The 20,095-nt window shown below is 52.3% G+C and overlaps 1 protein-coding gene across 3 annotated transcripts in view; it reads right to left on the bottom strand.

Annotated features, from left to right (window-relative positions):
* Positions 1 to 126: 126 nt before the first annotated feature.
* Positions 127 to 20,095, bottom strand: part of Card14 (caspase recruitment domain family member 14) — a 33,023-nt gene continuing 13,054 nt past the window's right edge. For 2 of the 3 annotated variants that reach the window (XM_050140201.1, XM_050140202.1), the window contains exons 6-22: positions 18,988 to 19,155; positions 17,529 to 17,648; positions 16,868 to 16,993; positions 16,285 to 16,434; positions 15,126 to 15,242; positions 12,778 to 12,920; positions 12,550 to 12,638; positions 10,783 to 10,843; positions 10,402 to 10,594; positions 7,103 to 7,229; positions 6,580 to 6,817; positions 6,112 to 6,175; positions 5,402 to 5,513; positions 4,125 to 4,298; positions 2,567 to 2,688; positions 1,717 to 1,832; positions 127 to 1,203 (exon numbers count right to left, since the gene is read on the bottom strand). In XM_050140201.1, the coding sequence (XP_049996158.1) occupies positions 996 to 1,203; positions 1,717 to 1,832; positions 2,567 to 2,688; positions 4,125 to 4,298; positions 5,402 to 5,513; positions 6,112 to 6,175; positions 6,580 to 6,817; positions 7,103 to 7,229; positions 10,402 to 10,594; positions 10,783 to 10,843; positions 12,550 to 12,638; positions 12,778 to 12,920; positions 15,126 to 15,242; positions 16,285 to 16,434; positions 16,868 to 16,993; positions 17,529 to 17,648; positions 18,988 to 19,155 (2,328 nt within the window). In that variant the 3' untranslated portion in view covers positions 127 to 995. The remainder of the gene's footprint in view (positions 1,204 to 1,716; positions 1,833 to 2,566; positions 2,689 to 4,124; positions 4,299 to 5,401; positions 5,514 to 6,111; positions 6,176 to 6,579; positions 6,818 to 7,102; positions 7,230 to 10,401; positions 10,595 to 10,782; positions 10,844 to 12,549; positions 12,639 to 12,777; positions 12,921 to 15,125; positions 15,243 to 16,284; positions 16,435 to 16,867; positions 16,994 to 17,528; positions 17,649 to 18,987; positions 19,156 to 20,095) is intronic. The other variant, XM_050140203.1, reaches the window with a different exon arrangement.

Genomic DNA, 20,095 nt, shown 5'->3' with positions numbered 1-20,095 from the left:
CTGGTTCTCAGAGGTGATGAGTTTGATCCTGTGGTCTTTCTGGGCTCAGCTTGTCCTTTCTGAGGGTGACTGAGGACAAGGTGTGACAGTACTCCCTCTCTTTCCCTTCATTCATACAAAGCCCCAGACTTTCCCTTCCTGCACTTGCCAAGGGTCAGAAGCACAGCCTGCAAACCTAGAAGGACAGGGTCTGTCCCCACCCTCCCTCTATTGGGTCTGCCCCCACTGCCCCATCAACTCCATTCTGGGAGATGGGGAGAGCCATGGGCCCTTGCATTGAGAAAGCTTTGTACAATAGTGCAATAGTTCACAGAACTTTATAATAGCACATTAGATCTTAGACACTGAGACTCAAATATCCTGTCAAAATGACGCATTGATAGCTGGGTGGCAGCTTCACCCAAGCTGGTCATAATGCACTCCAGGAGGGATCAGAGGGTAATGTCAGTTTGAGAGTCAGTTCTTCACTCAGGAAGAGTCCACTGGCTCTGCCCCGGACATCTACCAAAGCAACCTGGTGTTTGGGGTGGGCAGGAGGCCGTGAGCCAAAGAGCCACTCAGGTCGTCTGCCATGGCAACTTGGTTTGCAGGTGTCTGGGCAGTGTTTGTTAGCAGTTCTGACGGGCCAGCCATGTCCTCAGTGCTCCGGAGTCTGTGCCCTGCCCTGGGCAGGGATGACTGCTCCAGAGAGCTTGCAGGATCCTTTGACATCGGAAATGTAAAAGGAGGGGACAGTCCCCACAAGGCTATCCTCATCATCACAGGAGGCTGGGGCACTGTCCCTGAGCAGGTCTTGGGGAAGGACCCCACACGGCAGAATGATCTTAAGTCCTCCATCAGCCCAGGCCGTGTGTGTGACGGTGGCTGCATCCTTTATCCTCTGACAGCTGTGAGCTCGTGAGGCCAGACCCCGACCAGAGAAGGAAGTGGGGTTGTTTGCTGACAGCTCCGACAGGCACATGGAGGCCACCACAGTCCCAAGCCAGGTCCGGGCTTCAGCAGGGGCTCTGCTCTGTCCACACCACTCTCTTCTGCTCATCTGCAATGGCCAGGCGCACACAGCCGAGCAGACTGTCGAGGTCACTCCAGCTGTCAGAGGCCAGGCTGCTGTACAGACAGGGCACTCTGTCCAGTTCCCCCTCCTCCTGCCGGGCCGCCTCGAGGAACTGCTCCTCCGAGGTGCCAAGCCGCTGCAGGCCCTTCCTGAAAAGCAAGGCAGTCAGCATGAGGACAGCAAGGTAGCCAGGAAAGTGCACAATGAGACTTTTCAGTACAGAGCACTGCCAGGGTCCAGGACAGAGTCTGTAGAGGACCCCGCGTGCATCAAAATGTCATTGGGAACAAGCATGGAGTCCTACCCAGGGAAGCTCATAAAGATGCTGGGACTTGGCTGCAAGTGGCATCCACCAATGGGTGTGTAGAGCACATCACACTTCCTGAGCAAATGGGCAGCAGGATTTGTTTGTCCCCATCAGATACCAAGTGATGAGGGGGCAGGGGGATCCAGGCACTGAGCAGCTTCAGTCTAGCTGGGCAGGGGGATGCACAGGTTCTGAAGCTGGACCTCTGGCCAGAGGCTGTGGGAACACAACTATGGGCTGGGATAGATAGAGCTCTACTGTGTTCCAGAGACACACGCCAAGCTTTTCCAGAGCTTGGGCATCTACTGAGACCCTGCTGCCCAGCACCACTGCCCAGCCCTCAACAAGCACCCACCTGAGTTTCTTTGCCATCTTCTCATTGACAGAAACATGGATGATGATGGGGAAAATGTCCATCTTGTGCAGGACACGGACACTGTCCAGCCGGACATCCAGCAGGGCATGGGTGCTCTTTGGGAGGGCATAGAAAAGCAAGTTCAGCTCATGGGTCTTGGGTCAGGGAGGAAGCGGGAGTAACCTCATGCCGCAGGGCACAGAGCTGTGTAGAAGAGACCTGAATAGAGGAGACGAGCTTGGCACCCATCGGGGCACCTGCCGTAGATCTTAAAGGTGATGTCTTTTTGACTTGACCCTGGGAAAATCTGGAATTGCAAGCTTTTGGCACTTAAATAGATTTTGGATGGTGTGCAAACCTTAAGAATTAGACAGTGTGGGGGCTGGGGAGATGGTTCAGCAGTTAAGAGCACTGGCTGATCTTCCAAAGGTCCTGAGTTCAATTCCCAGCACCCACACGGTGGCTCACACCTGCCTGTGACTCTAATTCCCGGGGATCTGACATTCTCACATAGATACATATACAAAACACCAATGCACACAAAAAATATCAGACAATGCCAGCTGTCACCCTCCATGGTGTGTGTGTGTGTGTTGTGCTTCCTGTTCCTTGTGTAAGTATGAACTTGACAGTTCATTGTGAGCTGTGAAATGTGACAGTCTTATTCCATTTATTAACAAACATCTATTGACATTCCAAATAAGGGAAGTGAGGCAAAGGCCCACCCAGTGGTGGTCCAGCATCACCAACGGATGATGGAAACAGGGTTGGGTCTTTCCGCGTCCCTCCTATAGAGCATGAAGTCTTGGAAGCCTGCCACCCCCAGAGTAGCTTCTTCACCCTTCCCTACCGTATTCATGAGGGACTCCACAGCATGACGGGTGACCCAGTGGTGGTCCCCTATCGACTCTCCCTCCTGGATGATATCCCCTCTCTGGGTCCAGGTGACATACTCCTCCTGGCTCAAGTACTCTGGTGGTGACATTAGATGGGGTGATCATACACTGGGGTCCTGAGGGAGCCCTGCTGAGCCCCACACTGGAGGTCCCCCACCACATTCAGAAAAAGCTTCCCACAGCGGCCATGTAGAAACCTACCCTGCCTCCTACCAGAAGTCCTGAACCAGAAGCATGGCATGTGTGAACTCTGGGGCAGGTGAGGTTCGGGGGAAGGATAGATGGAGGCAGACAGACAGATGGACAATGCTCAGCATCACTTTGTAAGCTCCAAATTTATAGATGGATCCAACTCCTAACACTGAGGATTCCCACTAGCCCCTTAAATCACTTTTTCCACCCAGCGTGGTCCTGGTCCCAGGGATACTGGGCAGTGTTTTGGGCAATTTTTCATTGTGTGTGTGTGTGTGTGTGTGTGTGTGTTGTGTCAGTGGTATTGTCAAGCACCCTAGAGTGCCGAGGACAGCTACACAGTAGAGAATTCCAGGCAGCCTCAGATGGCCTCTTCTGAGGTGAAGAACCCAATCTGGACCTCCTGGGCAGCTCTCACGGCCCTGCCCTCTTCCTAGCCTATGTCTATCTGTTCAGGCACCCCAGCTATACACATCTCGAGAGACCCCCCCCATCACTGCAACAGCTGGGAATCCTGGGTCCCCACGGTCCAGGAGTTGAGGCCATCCCCAAACCCTGGCCGAGACTTCAGGACTTTCAACAAAGGTGTCCAAAGATCAAGCCTCAGTGAGGCTCCCTCTTTAAAAACGGTCAGGGTTTTTATAGAACTGGACATCTGGCCTCCATGCCCCTTGGCCACCGGAGCAGAGACTCCAGCCCAGTGTCCTCTGTGCTCCGGGCCTTTGCACATGCTGGCTGGCCAGCTGGACCACCTCGCTGCCTCTAGCTCCTGCTTCCCTTTCTTCATCCCCTGCTGGCTGGTTCTTCATCGACCCTGCTATGCACATCCTGTTTTCAGTGTGACTGTGTTGAAGGGAGAAATAATGACCCACCCCACTAATGTCCACCAGAACCCAGAACGCACCGACTTTCTTTGGAAATAGGGTTCTACGTGAGACAATGCTGGGTGACAACCCTAAGAAGGCCATGTGTAGACACAGACACATAGAAGGAAAAAGACCAGCAATGACCAAAGCCAACATGGGAGTGAGGACCTCCTGCACCCCTAAGGTCCTGGAAGAGCCAGGAAAGACCCACACCTGCAGCCCCCCAGAGACAGCGAGGCTCTGCTGAGACCCTGAGGGCCGACATCCAGGAATCTGTGAGACAATCATCACCTCTCAGTGTCCCAGCTTCTGGCCCTCTGTTCTGATAGCATGGAACCTGCTCACCGCTACCCCAGGACCGACAGCTTGTAGCCTTCTGTTCTGATATCATGGAACCTGCTCACCGCTACCCCAGGACCAACAGCCTCTGGCCACTTGACCAAGGAGCACGTACCTGCCGGACACTGCTTAAAGCCTTGGAGGAGGCAGAGCTTTTTGCTCAGGATCTTCCCAACTACTCTGGGCACGAAGATCACAGGCCGGGGCCGGGCAGGCCTGTGGGGGTGCACCAGGGTGTATGGGGCCAGGGTGAAGCAGCTCTCTGCCCAGAAGCACGCGCTGGAGCCACCTGTGGAGGAGAGGATATGAGCTCCGCCCACCTGTGTTCCTGCCCCTCTCCCCGGGGAGGGACTGATACAGGACATTCCCTGCTTCAGTGCCCCTAACGCTAACTGTGCACGCTGGCACAGCTGGCTGCATGCTGGCACCGCTGGCTGCATGCGGGCACCGCTGGCAGGCTACAGAGCTCGCAGCTCTTCAGGATGAGCCTCTGAGGGTAGCAGGAGCCTGGTTCCTCCTGAAGGAAGGCTGTAGCGGGGGCCCTGTCTCTCAGCCCGGCCCTCCCTCTGCTCACACCCTTTTCTCCCTTTCCCCACCAAATCAGTCCTGCCTTCCACTCAGCCCTGCTCCTTGGCCACGGGGTCCTCAGCCTCCTCCCCTCTGGACCCTCGGCTTCTCTCCTGGATTAGTTATGTTGCTCCTGTCTTCAACATCTGTCTTATGTTTTAATTTTGTTTTTATTTTATGTGTATGAGTGTTTTACCTGTATGTATGCTGGTAGCTTTTGTATAGTTTCACTGGGTCAGGTCTCAGAGGGGGGCATGGCTATTTAAAGGACATCAAATATGTTTCTTAGTTGCTGTCTAAAAAGGCATGTAGACATCATGATTCATAAAAAAACAGCCCGGGGTGGGGTAGATGTTGGAGAGATGGTTCAATTGTTAGGAGCACTGGTTGCTCTTGCAGAGTTACCAAATAGTTGACTCAAGGCCACTCAAGTCCCAAGGGAATCTGATGCCCTCTTCTGGCCTCCAGAGGTACTACATGACATAGTGCATATAAATACTTGCAGGCCAAACATCCATACATAAGAATAAATAAATAAACAAATAACGGGCGGTGGTGGCGCACGCCTTTAATCCCAGCACTCAGGAGGCAGAGGCAGGCCTGTGAGTTCACAGGATCTCTGTGAGTTCAAGACCAGCCTGGTCTACAAAAGCTACAGAGAAACCCTGTCTCGAAAAACCAAATATATATATCGAAAAAAAGAAAAGAAAAATAAAATAAATAAACAAATAACAGCCCCTGGCGTGAGAGACACCACCTTGATTGTACTGCCCAGGATTAACCCCCATGCCCACATGGTCCCCTTGCCAATCAGCCAGGTCTCACCTTCCTCCCTGCCTGAAGCAGGCTGGCCTTGGTCACAGGTCGGAGACAGAAGACTGACTCTGGCTTTGTCCACACTGACAATTCTTACTAACTTCTGCGGTCCTCCGGAAGGCTGTCATAGGAAGAACAGGGAGATAGGAGAGGCACAAGGCTCAGCCATCAACACTGGGCTTGGGGCCTGGCACCCCCTCCCTATCTTGGCAGCCTGCCCCATAAGCAAATCCAGAACAGCTTCTGAACAACCAGGCCGTGCCATGGAGAAACCAGGCTTCCCAAGCCCCACACCAGGGGGTGGGAGGCAGGGGAGGGGCCTCAGGCAACAGGGCTCTGCAGGAAGGGGTGCAAGGGGCAGAGAGAAGAGCAGGCCCCCTCCCGACTTAGCATGGCCTTGCTCCAGGCAGGAACGTCCTAGCACCTTGCTCAGGGACAGGTGGGTGCTCAGAGAGAAAGGTGCTCTGTGTCCCAAGAGGACAAGGTGCCCGACCTCAGAGGAAACAAGAACGGGGAGGTGAGTTGGTGACAAGGGACCAAGGAGAGTGAGGAAGAGCAGGAGCTGCTTTGAGAGTGGAGACGGGTGTGTTCACATGGCCTCTGAGGGCTTGGTGGGTACCCAGGGTCCAGATACTGCCCCGCTCAGCTCAGTGGTCCACACACCCACATAGGATTCCACGGCATCCACGGGTGGGCATACTCTTCCACCAGAGCCTCACCTTGCGGGGAGCCGTGCACCGTTGAGTCATGTCCTGGATGAGGGCCAGGAGTTGCTGCTGAGCCCTGGGCAGATGGAGGAAAAGAAGCTCTGGCAGCCTGACTGAGCAGGCCAAGAGTGATCGGTACACAGGCTGGGGACAGGAGTGCTGCACCCCAGGGCTCAGAGACTGGGCCTTTGAAAGTGACATGCTAATTTAATTGTCCCACACTGGCCCCTCTCCATGGGAGCTAATGAGCAACCAGGGCACATAACAGAGAGGGTACCTGCCACCTGGAGAACCCCACGTTTACATGCTAACCTTTCCTCCACTCTATTCTCGGATAGATGCTCTGCTATAGGGCAGGGAAAATTCTGGGAGGTCTACGCTTCCTCCTGTGCAGGAGGGACCTCAGCGTGGAGCTGGGACGAGCAGGTGTTGTCCTTGGAATGTCTGTGGGGACATGGAGAGCCAGTGGCAGCTACTCACTGTGAATAGTTGGGGATGGTGCCAGGCTCCGTGTCTTTCATGGTGTAGGGGTTCACGTGATGGGCATGCCAGCAGCTTTGGCCTTGGAACATGGTGTCAGTGACGTGCAGGATATCATTGCAGTGTGCGTGTAGCGTTCCCCCTCCCTTCCTCTGCATGGCCAGGTTGACCCGGATGTAGAAAGAATCCCCAGAGGTCACCACTTTGGCATCTAGGTCCTGAATTAGGTTCTTATAACCTGATAAAAGACATCCGTGACTGATGATCCTACACCAGGGAACTTACATGAGGAAGGTTCTAGAACGTGAAAGTGGGAGGAAAAGTCATGAAAGCCACTTTGGTGCTGGGCCCTGCGGGATGGAGAGCAGTTTCCCGTTCACTGGAGCCTGGGGGAGTCAGGGGAAGCCTGGCTGAACTGCCTTGGCTCTTGGTAGCCATGGGCTCTGGAGGCGCAAACAGTCACAGGGCTTGGGGTCACAGGAGGGGCCCAGAACGCTGAGCGAGTGTGGGGCGGTACCTGTACCTTCAGTGTTGATCTTCACAGTCAGGTAGCAGGAACCGTTCACCCTCCTGAGAAGTCCCACAGCCTGCTCCAGAGTCGTGTTCTCCAGAGTGGCTCTTAGTGATGGCTCCGTCGGCTTATAATCCACCTGAGGGCAAAGCACGAAGGTGGACTTCTCACCAAGACAGTGTGGCAGCTGGGATGGGGTGGGAGTGGAGCCACCCACCCACCTTGGCCTGTTGTCACGAGCTGTGTGTGGGGAAAGCGTTGTCACAGCATCGGGCTGCACACGGGTGCATCATACACAGTCCCGGCCTGAAGAATCATCGTCCATCGACAACTTTTTCACTGTTGAGGATAGTCTCTTTGTCATAACCCCTTTCTGTTGTCAAAAATAGATCGCAGGACGTTCCAGAACATTCTGGATCATTCTAGATCAGGCTTCTGTATGTTTGGGGCCCAACTCTTCTGTGACATGGGGTTGTTAGGTGGCATCACAATCCTCACCCACTCAGTGCCAGAGTGCCCCACCCATACCTCCCCATCTGTGACGCCCTGCCTGGTGGGGCGTCCGTGATGCCTCCCTCGTTCATATGGTTAAGTCTAGGGGGATATGTGTTTCTGTGTTACTGTATGTGTATATTATGACACGTCTTAGGACTGTCGGTCCAGAGTTGCCCCGGGATGATATGACTGTCTCTCAAATGCCACAGAGGACGTCTGCAGCGTGAATGGCTCCATTTCAGCACTATGCTATCATTGGCCCTACATATACGCTTAAGGGGGCAGGAGACGACCTTGTATGAGGAGTGCGTGGGCTCTTCAGGAATGGGGGGCTCTTGCTTCACTGTGGACACCCTGTTCTAAAGGGAAATGCCCACTCTCACCTTCTCTCATTGGGGCCAACAGGTGAGCCCAGCGGTGGGGGTCAAACCCACCTGGCACATTTGTTGATATTTTTAGAATGCTTAAAGATGGGGGTTGGAAATTTGGCTCAGTGGTTAAGAGCACCTGTTGGTTCTACAGAGGACCCAGGCTCAGTTCCCAGCACCCACATGGCAATTCACAACTGTCTGCGACTCCAGCTCCAGAGGATCTGATGTCCAGTTGTGGCCCCTGTGGGCACCTGTACTCATGTGCACATTCCCCTCTCACAAGTAATTCATAATTCATACAAGTAATTACAAATAAAAGCAGGGGCTGGAGAGACGACGGCTCAGTGGTTAAGAGCACTGGCTGCTCTTCCAAAGGACGAGATTCAGTGCCCGCACCCACAACTGTCTGCAACTCCAGTTTCAGGGCACTCAGTGCCCTCTTCTGCTCCCATGGGTATCAGACATACACGTGATACATTGTCATACATGTCAGCAAAACGCTCATACACATAACAAAAAATAATGTGAAAAATCATTTAAAAGGCTTAAAGTTGAACACTTCGGCTTCGGGGCTGAGGAGACAACTCCGTGGGTAAAGACATTTGCTGTGCACGCCTGACAGCTGAGTTCAACCCTGGGAGTCTGTGCAAGCCTGGTGGTAATTTGCAATGCCAGCACTCTTACAATGCAATGTGAGGTGGGGGAAAAGGAAGGACCCAGGAGCTTAGAGACTCTTGCACCGGAGAGCCTGGAGTAGGTGCTGCAAGAGGCAGACATAAGATAGAAGATCCAGGTAAGGTGGTTGGTGCATACCTTTAATTCCAGCACGTGCAGGTAGATCTCTGTGAGTTTGAGGCCAGTCTGGTCTACATATGAGTTCCAGGAGAGCCAGGGCTACACAGTAAGACCCCGTCTCAAAATCTAACCAACACACACACACACACACACACACACACACACACACACACCCTAGAAGGACCCTAGGCATGGCACCCATGGCTCAGCAGGTGAAGCTACCCATCACCAAAGACTGAAAACCCGAATTCAATCCCTGGTACCCACATGGTGGAAGAAGAGAACCAATTCCAACAAGCTGCCCTTTGACCTCCACATGTTCTATGACACAGAGACAAACAAGTAAATAAACAAATGTGTCCTGTTTGTTTGAGACAGAGTCTCAGTTTGTAGACCAGGCTAGCCTCCCATTCACAGAGATCCACCTGCCTTCGTCCTCCAAGTACTGTGATTAAAGGTGAGAGCCACCACACCCAGCTAAATAAATGTCCCTGGGAAAAGAGAGGGGCTGCGTCAAAGCAAGGTGGAAGAGACCGTGACTCCCAAAGTTGTCCTCTGACCGCCACATGTGGTCCGTGCATCTGTGCACTCACACTCATACAGACATCACTTACACATATCATACACGCACACATGCATGCACAAAGCACACACATAATTGAAGAAAATTGTGCTGTTAGACCACATTGAAATCACCCTCCCCCACCCGTGTATTCACTTAATAAGAATAATTTATGTTTTAGATTTAGATGTATATTTCTGCCTTGTCCAGATTTGGACATTTTGCCATGAAGCTCAGTAGTTAAAATGGTGAATTTTATATCATGTACTTATACAAAGTGACAATGGGATTATCATAGTTAAAAAGAGACCACAGTCCAAACCCTACCCTACGGGAGAGGCTTCCTCAAGCCTGGCTGATGGAGGAAGGTCATTGGTTAAGTAATAAAGAAACTGCTTGGCCTCATAGGTTAAAACATAGATGGGAGGAGTAAACAGAACAGAATGCTGGGAGGAAGAGGAAGTGAGCTCAGAGACTCCATGCTCCTGGGTAGACGCAATAGCTCTGCTCTCTGAGGCAGGTGATGAAGCAAGCCGCCAGGCCAGACATGCTGAATCTTTCCCGGTAAGACTGATGCCACAGTTTATTAGAGATGGGTTGATCGGGATATGAGAATTAGCCTGTAAGGGCTAGAGTTAATGGGCCAAGCAGTGTTTAAAAGAATACACTTTGTGTGTTGTTATTTTGGGACATAAGCTAGCCAGGCGGCCGGGGTGCCAGGGACGCAGCCCTGACGCTCATATTACAACACCTGGCCAATGCTAGGGTGCAGCTCAGGGCTAGATCACTTGTGTGACAGGCACAAAGCCCCCGAATTTCACCTCCAGGACAACACCAAGGTTCCTGGTCAGAGTCAACGCAGTCCGGTGGCCTTCTCTGAGTTTCCAGGCTCTGCAGGATCTGAACTGCCAGACTTGGGAAGGGGGCTGGGTTTCCCTTCCATGACCCTCATCAATAGATGTGGGCAGCACTTTCTGTCAGCCCAGAACAGAACCGAGACCCTGTTAGAGCCAGACCATGTCTCCCGCCAATCACCCCTACCCTGGCCCAGAAGCCTGGCAGTGGCGCAGCCTCCTACTCCGGCTCACCATCATGATCTGGGTGCCGGGACGCAAGGCCATCTCATCAGCTGCAGAGCCCGGGGTGACTCGGTGAATGAAGATACCGGTGAGGTTCCCGCCAATGACACCTATTTGTTCCAGCAAGGCATCCCCTTTGAATGCCAGCACTGTGACCTGGCTCAGGATCTTGCGAGCTGGTCTCCGCCTCACGGGGATACTGCTGTGGGCAGACAAACACAGCCTGAGCACAGAGGTCAGAAAAGCCCTGGGTTCTGGGATTCTCTGCTCTGACCCAACCTCTTGGGAGTGCTGTGACCTCCCCATGGTGAGAGGGTGCGGTCACAGTCAGCTCTGTCACACCCAGGCTCTGTTTCTCCAGTCAGTGCGGGTCCCCGACTATTAGCTCACCTCTCTGAGACATTTAGACTCCGTAAAGACTCCTGCAGGCTGTCCTCGGTCTGGGAGAGATCTGGAAGAAGATAGGAGGCTTGGCTGCCAGCACCTAAGGTCACCAGCTCCTCACCTCTCCCCACGCTGCAGCCTCAGCCCTCCTGGGGCCTCAGTTACCACCCCCAGCCTGGTTCAGTCCCCTGCTGTGGCCCCTCCTTTGTGCTTTTTGATTTCATCTTCCTAACATCAGAGTAACTGGTGAGAGCTGCAAGCATCTTCTGCAATCCCTGAACAAGTTGCCAACATTTTAGGATGAGAAGGTTTCTAACATCTAGATTTCTGAATTCAATGAAGGATCAAATCTAAGGGTTGGATAGACAGCTCAGCAGTTAAGAGCACTGACTGCTCTTCCAGAGGACTCCGATTCAATTCCCAGCACCACCATGGCAGCTCACAAATCCAGTTCTAGGGGATATGACCCCCTTAAACAGACATACATGCAGGCAAAATACCAATACACATAAAACAAAGTTAAAAGCTTTAAAGATGTAATTAATTTGAAACAGGGTCTCATTATATAGCCCTTGAATTCTCAATCCTCCAAATTTCTAGGACTACATTGTGTGTATCTATGTCCAGAATGTTCTCTCTGTCTCTATCTCTCTGTCTCTGTCTCTCTCTCTCTCTCTCTCTGTGTGTGTGTGTGTGTGTGTGTAAGCCAGCGGTAAGCTTCCGTTGTATTCCTCCATCACTTTCCATCTTATTTTGTGAGGCAGGGTCTCTCGCTGAACCTGGAGCTCCTCATTTCAGCCCCATTGGTCAGAGAACCCCCAGATCCCCAGCCTGGTAAGATGGATGCATGCTGCCATGCCTGGCTTTTACGTGGATTCTGGTGATCAGGCCCTCATGCACATACAGTGAACACACTTCACCCTCTGAGCCGTTTTCCCAGCTCAGACACAGCATGCCGATTTGAATTCTGTGACCCTGTGCTAGGGGATCCTTAATCTGATCTCCGTATCGACTGGAGACCTAACAGGTGCCACCTATTGAGGGCCTTAGCCCAGATCACAAGCAAAAAAGATCCGATTATCTTAAAAGCCAAATTAAACTGAGGAAACAACCCAGGTGTGCTGGAGTTTGAGCCAGCAACAGTGTGTGACCCTGAGACAGCAGCCAGCAAGGGGTCAGATTTCAGGTCACTTGACCCACTGTGCTGAACGCGGGGTACTCACGCCCTCTGGTGGCTATGGCGTGAGTTCTGGGTAGGAGACAAACACCTTTGTGAGAGCCAGGTGTGCCCCCAGGTGTGAGTTGGAAAAGTGAGAATACCATCAGTGAAAGGCTTGTGGACTTCAGGACAAGGGAGCAGCTCAGTCACAGACACAGGGAACTGAGGGGAGCCGAGAGCCTTGGGGACAGCACCCAGGAGAAGGGATGCTCCCATCAGATACAGCCTGTGCTGGACATCTCTGCACTGTGCCTGCTGTTCACGGGGAGGGCAGGGGACGGTGGAGGCAAACACCTATGTCTGTGGCTATCTGAACACATGTGCTGAGCCATGTCAAGAGGTCACCCTCCTGACCTCTACATGAAAAATAAGATAACTGTAAAAAATGCACAGCTGAGCTGTGGAAGCTGACTAACATAGAGGCCAAGGCCAGAGATCAAGTTCTGGTTTCTCTACCATCCCTGGAGAGAGATCCTGGCTCTCTCTCGCCCCATGCAGTTCCGTAGCCCAGGAAAAGAGCGGCGGTAGAGATCCTAGTGTGTGGCGGTGCTCACCTGCTCCATCCAGTATCTCATACTCCAGGTCTGTGTCTGTGTCGTCCCCTGTAGCCCCCGGAAGGCGCACCTCCAGGACTTCTGAGAAGCTGCCAGAAAGCACAGGGAGCTGGCACACACCCAGGCAGTACGGCCCGCTCCAGCTGAGCCGGTCTTCCAAAGCCCAGATAGTGCTTGTCTGTCTAGCACCCCCTCCAAGCTACACCCTAAACCTGTACCGTGTTCTACCTTAGAGACTCAGGGTCGTCCAGGAAGTCCTCTGCCACCCGCTTGTACAGGGACTGCTGGCTGGGAGGCATGGGGCTGCTGGAGCGGAAGCTGTCCATCTGCTCACGACTGGATGTGGAAGTCAGGTCCCACCACAGCCGGGACTGGTGGACGGTGGGCAGAGAAGGACAGCACAGAGAAGAAAAGAGAGGGGGACAGTAAGTTATGCTTGTCGCGTGCCTGCTGTAGACATGCTAGATTGTGGTGGCCCTTGTGCAGATAAAGCAATGAGACCCAGGGTGGGGGAGTGACGGGCTGGCGAGGGGAGAAGCTGAGGCATCGGGTCAGGGTCAGTTCTGAGCAGGCGCTGAAAACGGATCCTGACCTTTGCTGAGGACAGGCACCATGCCCAGGGTGTGTGTGTGTAGGACAGATGGAAACACAGGTCAGTGAGCAAGTACTCCATACCAGGGTGAGGCAGACTTCCCGGAGGGAGTGACAAAGAAGCCCAGCAGAGGAGGGCATGGCATAGTCAACATCAGAGCCTGATCTAGGAGCCTGGAGCAGTGGGAGCGGAGTGAAAATGGCCACATTCTAGAGAGCGGGGGAGAGCTCCACAGGAGAGCTGATCCCACTCAGTATTTAAGAGAGGCCATACGAGCGTGAGGGGGGCAAATTAGCAGTTATTACTGAGCCCCGGGGTTCTCATCTTGACCACAACCCCAAGGGAAACACTGCTCTTGTTCTCTGGCAGTGAAGATGAGGAGGAGCTGAGGGTGTGATTTTGCCTGGTCCCTGGGGTTCTAGTTGGAATGTGGAAGCTCCCTCCCTGTCCCCAGTTTTCCAAGAAGCCAGAGCATGTGCATACAGTCTTCAGATGCAGGGACCATGGAGGACTCTGCTGGGGTCATACAGGAAGGAAGCCTGAAACCTGCCCCAGGCAGTGGCAAGAGGACTCCAGGCTGACCTGCCTCTCATTCCCATTCCAGCCCCTGGCAGCCCACAACAGTGGCACTTTCATGGCACCCTGGGCATCCTGAACTTGAATGGCCACCGTGAAGAGACCACGTCATCACTTTGCCAAAGGTCAAAAGCAGAACCACAGGTCTCACACTGCAGGGACCAACTGAGCTGGGTGGAATAATGTCTCGTGAAATTCAGGTCCCCCCCACAACTTATGAATGTGAACTGATTTGAAAGTAGGATCCGGGGCTGGAGAGATGGCTCAGAGGTTAAGAACACTGACTGCTCTTCCAGAGGTCTTGAGTTCAATTCCATGGTGGCTCACATGGTGGCTCACAACCATTTATGAGATCTGGTGCCCTCTTCTGGCATAAAGGTGTACATGAAGGCAGAACACTGTACATAATAAATAAATAAATCCAGAAGGAGGAGAAGAGAAAGGAAGAAGAAGAAGAAGAAGAAGAAGAAGAAGAAGAAGAAGAAGAAGAAGAAGAAGAAGAAGAAGAAGAAGAAGAAGAAGAAGAAATAATGTAGGATCTTCACAGGTGGAATCAAGCTAAGAAGCCAGAGTGGGCTGCAAATCCACCAGTGTCTTTGTTGTGGTTTAAATTTTTGAAGTTCCCCAAAGACTATGTGTTGAAGGCTTGACTGCCAACTTGTGGTGCTATTGGGGAGTTGTTACTCTAGGAGGAGGAAGCCCTACAGAAGGAAGTCAGTTAGTCTTTGGGGGTGTGCCCTTGCAGGAGACATTTCGGGTTCTCTCTCCGTCTCTGTGTCTACATCTGTGTCTCTGTCTCTGTTTCTCTCTCTCTCTCTCTCTCTCTCTCTCTCTCTCTCTCTCTCTCTATGTTTTCTAGCTGCTCTGAGGTCTCCCCCACCCCATGCTGTGCGGGGAGGTTCTGCCTCACCACAGGCCTGAAGTGATGGGGCTGAGACACCATGGTTGAAACTTCTGAACAAACTTTTTCTCTTAAGTTGACACTCTCCTCTCACGAAAGCTGTCTGACACACCCTCTAAGGCAGCGGCTCTCAGCCTCTGAGTCACAACCCCTTTGGTAAACCTCCATCTCCAAAAATTACAGTTATGAATTAGAAACGAAAATAATTTAATGGCTGGGGGTCACCACAGCATGAGGAACCACTGCAAGGAAATCTGGAGACATCCACATGATGGTGGTGGAGGTTGGGTGGTTTCCAGCCAGGGATTGTTGAGAAAGCAAAGGTGGAGAGATAGAAAAGGCCGTCTGCCAAAACCACACGAGCGTTCTGAGCCTTTTCTGTGGGAATGGGGTTGTTAGTCCCTATGGTTTGTCAGGCTGAATGCAGCAGAGGGCGGGGTGGGGGTAGGGACAGGGGCGGAGGCAGGGGGCAGGGGGCAGGGGCGGGGCAGGGGTGAGGGCAGGTACCTCAGTGGAGCTGAGCAGGCTGCAGTCGCTGTCATCGGGTGGGCACATGGCATGCATCCGCACAAGCCGCTGCTTCCCCCGGAGGCAGAGTTCCCTGCTTCCAGCTTCCTGCTTAGGCTTCCAAAGAGGCCAGATGGTTCCTTAGACCAGGGAACTTTACCCTTAATTCCACCCCAAGACAGGTTCCCATCTCAGCTTGTGGGGGACACGCTGGTGCCCCGTACTTCCAGTAGTTACCCGCCAAAGAGATGAGATCCGCCTGGCTTGGGAAAAGAGCAATGCAGTCTTTCTAGAGAATCTAGAGTGTGTACATTGTGTGCTGTTGTTTGCTAGTTTTAAAAACAACATACTGTATGTATATTGTATGTATATGTATGTGTATATCCATATAAATGTGTATGTTTACATGCCACAGAGACGTGCTATGTAATGTGCATATATATCCATACAAAGGTATATATTACATGCTACAGAGACATACTGTGTGATGTCTGCCTATATCCATATAAATGTATATATTACATGTATGTATTACGTGCTACAAAGAAAATGAGGGTGGATGAAGAAGCAACTAGAGAAGAGGAGAGAATAAAGTTGAACGCCATCCCCAAATCAAAATGCGCAGTTACAATTTGGAGAGTCGCTCAGTGGTTGGTTAAGAGCACTTGCTGCCCTTGCAGAAGACCCAGGTTCTAGTCTTAGCACCCACATAGCAGCTCACAACCATCTGTAACTTCAGTTCCAGGGCATTTGGTGCCCTCTTGTGGCCTCCACAGGCTGCTGACTGCACATGGAGCATATCCATATGCTTAGGCATGCACACGTGTCCATAAAAATAAATGACTTACATACACACATGCCCATAAAAATAAAATAAATTTTATATATAGATAGATATAGATATACAGTTAGCATTTTGGCATCTACCCTTCCAGTCTTTTTACATTGTGTGGACTCACACACACATGCATAAAACAAGTATATGTTCACAAATATTTGCATATATAGACACACATATGTGTAGATTATATTTACTGTATTGTGTGCGTGTGTATATGCAGCTGAGTGAACACCTCCTGTGCATCACTGTGACCCATGCAGCCCACCACCCAGCCTCCCACCACCACCCAGCCTCCCACTCTGGGGGTGGGACACTCACTCCTCCTGAGGGCTCTGCCTGCAGCCTGCGCAGCTGAGTGCGCAGCTCGCAGACCTGTTCCGTCAGCTCGAACACTCTCCTTCGCAGGGCATCCTTCTCCACCAGGCGCTGAGAAATCTCCATCTGGGCCCCATCCCTTGCTGTGTATGCCTGTAGCCCAGACAGACATGTGGGAACATTTAGGTTGGCGGCTGAGCGATCACAGGCCATCTGATCTGCAAGAGGTGCCCCATACTGAGGGTGCTTACTGTTAACTCATCCAGTATGTACTCACCAGGGCTCACACTGATTATACAAACCTACTATGTTTTAATAAAACCCATATCTGCGATGGATAAGAACAGGCGGGGGGGGGGGGATGACAGAGAGCAGGTGTCAGTGCCTTACAGGGGAGTGAAGGATCTCCCACGGACCTAGGGAGGAAACCCTGAAGTGTGCGTCATCTCCCCTGTGCCAGCAGCTCTTGGCCTCACAAACACCCCAGAGATGGTGTTTTCCTAAACCTGGTGCCAGCAAGTGAGAACACCTGCATCCCCCCTACTGCAGGGAACCCCCCCCCCCCACCGTCCAGTGCTTAGGATACCTGGTCACGTTCCTTCTGCAGCTCGGCCACCTGGCCCTGCAGTGTGGTCATCTTTTCTCGGTACAGCTCACAGTCCACCTGGGTCTTCCGGAACTGGAGTAGGGTCTGTTCCTTCTCCTCCCAGTACTGTACATGGGGACATATCCATGGCGCTCATTGGCCCTGAGGCCTTAGGTGGAAAGGGGTGGATGGGGATGTGGGAGAAAGGGAGACGGGCTTGGAGGGGAAGTGAGGTGAATTCGCTTTTTCTGCAGGAACAGGTTTAGAGTTCTGTCCACAGAGCGGCAGAGCCAATCATGCTGGATTTAGTCAGCAGTTGTGCGTGCAGGGTGTGTGCAGAGTTGCATGCAGTTTAATGGCCCCAAATACAGAAGGGATTTCCTCTTGCTCACTCTCTCCTACTGCTGCCTTCTTTTCTCTCCATTGTCTAAGTCCTGGGCTCTTGTGGTCCCTAAGCCTTTGACAGGGTCTTGGGGCTCCTCCATTGCTTGCCTGACCATGAGGATTGGGCTATGGTTAGCATTTAGTAAGGACCTGATGAAGGAACAGGTGGGTGTACCAACAAATTATCTAAGCCAAGTGAGTTCAACTGTGTGGGTGACTGGATAAACCAGTCTCCTCACAATGCGCCTGCCCAAGATGGAGGGCACTGTGGTATTACCTGCTTCTGCTGCCTCTCTGCAGCCACTGCTCGCTCCCGCAGTGAGTGGATACGGTCCACCAGCTCTTGCTTGCTCTCCCGGGCCTCATCAAGGCTCTGTTCCAGAATGTCCTTCTCCACCTGGTGCAGAATGAGATCAGCCAACTTCCCAAGAGCCCTACCGATGGGTAATTGGGGCCCTCAGGGCTCTGTGTATGTTAGATAGTGTGGCCTTATTAATATAGGTTGTTGTTGGAGGCTAGCTTAGGCTACAGAATGAGTTTAAGACCCATTAGGTAATATAGTCTCTGGTCCAAAATAAAAAATGAAATGAGGGTTGTGGATACATTTTGGAGTGTGTGTAGGACTCTTGGGCTAATCCCCAGAAACACACACACACACCAGTCATAAGAGAGAACATAGGCATTTGGCTGTAACTGGTCAAGGAGACAGAACCCCTCAAGGGACAATTCTAAACAATCTTTCAACCTTCTCCTTCAGCAGTTCTGCAGCCCAGCTTCCAGACAAAGGACAGACCTTTTCACGCTGCACCCTCCAGAGGGGCCTGTGAGTGACACACAGTCCAGCTCAAGCTGCAGTGAGCCATGCCCCATCCCCAAGGGGTATATGTTTAAGGAGTTTGTCTATGACTGCCTACAAGCATGTATGTGTACCATGTGAGTGCAACACCTGCAGAGGCCAGAAGGGGGCGTTAGAATACCTGAAACTGGAATTCCAGATGGCTATAAGTGCCATGTGGGTATTGGGAAGTGAACCTAAGTCATCTGTAAGAACAGCAAGTACTCTTAATTGCTAGCCGTCTTTCCAGTAACCCCCTCCCAGTAATTTTGTTTGTTGGTTTGTGTTTCAAGACAGGGTTTCTCTGTGTAGCCCTAGCTGTCCTGGAACTCGCTCTGTAGACCAGGCTGCCCTTGAACTCACAGAGCCGCCTGCTGAATGCTGGGATTAAAGGTGTGTGCCACCACCACCCGGCTCATTCCAGGCTTTCACTACTTTATTTTATTTTAATAAGGTATCACCTGCCTCAGGCTCCTAAGTGCTGGGATTGCAGGTATGCACCCCCACGCCTAGCAGAATCTATCTTTTATAAGTGGCCTTTTCTATTGCAAAACAATGTGACCACAGTAAATTAACCCATAGGGTAAGCTAATATAGGAACAATGTTCCTAATGCTGTCACCATCTGGGTGGTTGGCAAGAGGGAGGCAGGAAGGAATGAGCAGGGGGTGGCATAACCTGACCCAGTGGGGCAGACTTATGGTGGGTACTGAGGCAGGAGGCTCATGAGTTCAAGGCCTGCCTACGATATAGAGAAGGGTTTGGCATGAGCCACTGAGCCTCACTTTGGTGAAACCACCTGTGGGAAGTTGCACAGTCCACAGCCCCCACTGACACTAAGGACCTGGCCTTCCCAGATGAGCAGGAGGCACTGGCCTCCTGAGTGAGGGACTGAGCCTTACCAGGCTGAAGGTCATTGAGCGAAGTTTCTCATTCTCCTCCTTAAGACGGTTCAGTTCCTCTCCCTCGCACTCCAGGTCGCTGGCCATCCTCAGGGACCTCTCTCGAGATTCCCGTTCACATGAGGACACGAGGCTTGCCCGCTGTAGCTCCTGCTTCACCAGGTAGAGCTATGTGGGAGGAAGCAGGGGGAGGGGCATGGGGCAGGCTTCTCCTTAAGCATTGGCCAGATGCAGCTTGCCCCCCTCCCTGCTGCTGGTCGCATGTGAAGAGCCTCAGCCCCAAGCTTGGAAAGCACCATTCGTGGGTTTACCTCCTGAGCAACCCCAGACCCTCGAGGGAAGAAGGGACATTTAAAAATATAAATATTTGAAGTACACACATGAGTGCATGCCTGTGTGCAGGCGTGTGCACAGGAGTGGAGCTGCCAAAGGCGTCAGATCCCCCTGAGCTGGAGTTACACACTGCCCAGTGTGGACCAAAGTGGTTGGGTTCTCTGGGAAAACAGTGTGCACTCTGTGATGGTTTTAGTGACAATGTCCTCTGTTGACTCAGGCATTTGAACCCTTGGTCCCCAGGTGGAGGTCAGGAGGAAGGATGTCACTATGGGCAGACTTTGAGAGTATAGCGCCTTCTCCTACTCAGTTTCCTCTTGGCTTCAGTCTGTAGTAGAAGCGATGCTATCTTAGCTTCTTGCTCTGGTCATCTTGCCTCCTGCTGACATCCTTCCCTGCCATGGCAGACTCTTAACCCTCAGGAGCCAGGAGCCCAGGCAAACCCGCCCTTCTATAAGCTGCTTTGGCCACAGTGTTTTATCACAGCAACAACGGTAACGGATACAGCCACCCAGCCAGTTTAGCTTTATTTTACTACAGATGAGATACAGTGTTTAAACTAGTGGCTTGAGCAGACCAAGGGGGCCTGGTGCCAGCTCCCCTTCCTACAGTAAGACTGATGGGCACCAGTGCCTCTGGTGTCACTGCCCTCTTGTAGTCTGTGAATCCCTCTGATGGAGAGAACATGGACCCATAGAGATGAGTGGCCACACCACCATAAGAAGAAGGTCAAACCAGCGAGGGCTTGGGACATTGAGAACCACGGGAACTGGAC

The sequence above is a fragment of the Alexandromys fortis genome, unplaced genomic scaffold, assembly GCF_014885135.2.
Source record: "Alexandromys fortis isolate MF-2015 unplaced genomic scaffold, M_Fortis_MF-2015_v1.1 scaffold_39, whole genome shotgun sequence".
Classification (NCBI taxonomy): domain Eukaryota; kingdom Metazoa; phylum Chordata; class Mammalia; order Rodentia; family Cricetidae; genus Alexandromys; species Alexandromys fortis.
The sequence above is the reverse complement of the archived record's forward strand: the minus strand, read 5'-3'. Positions and strand labels throughout refer to the sequence as shown.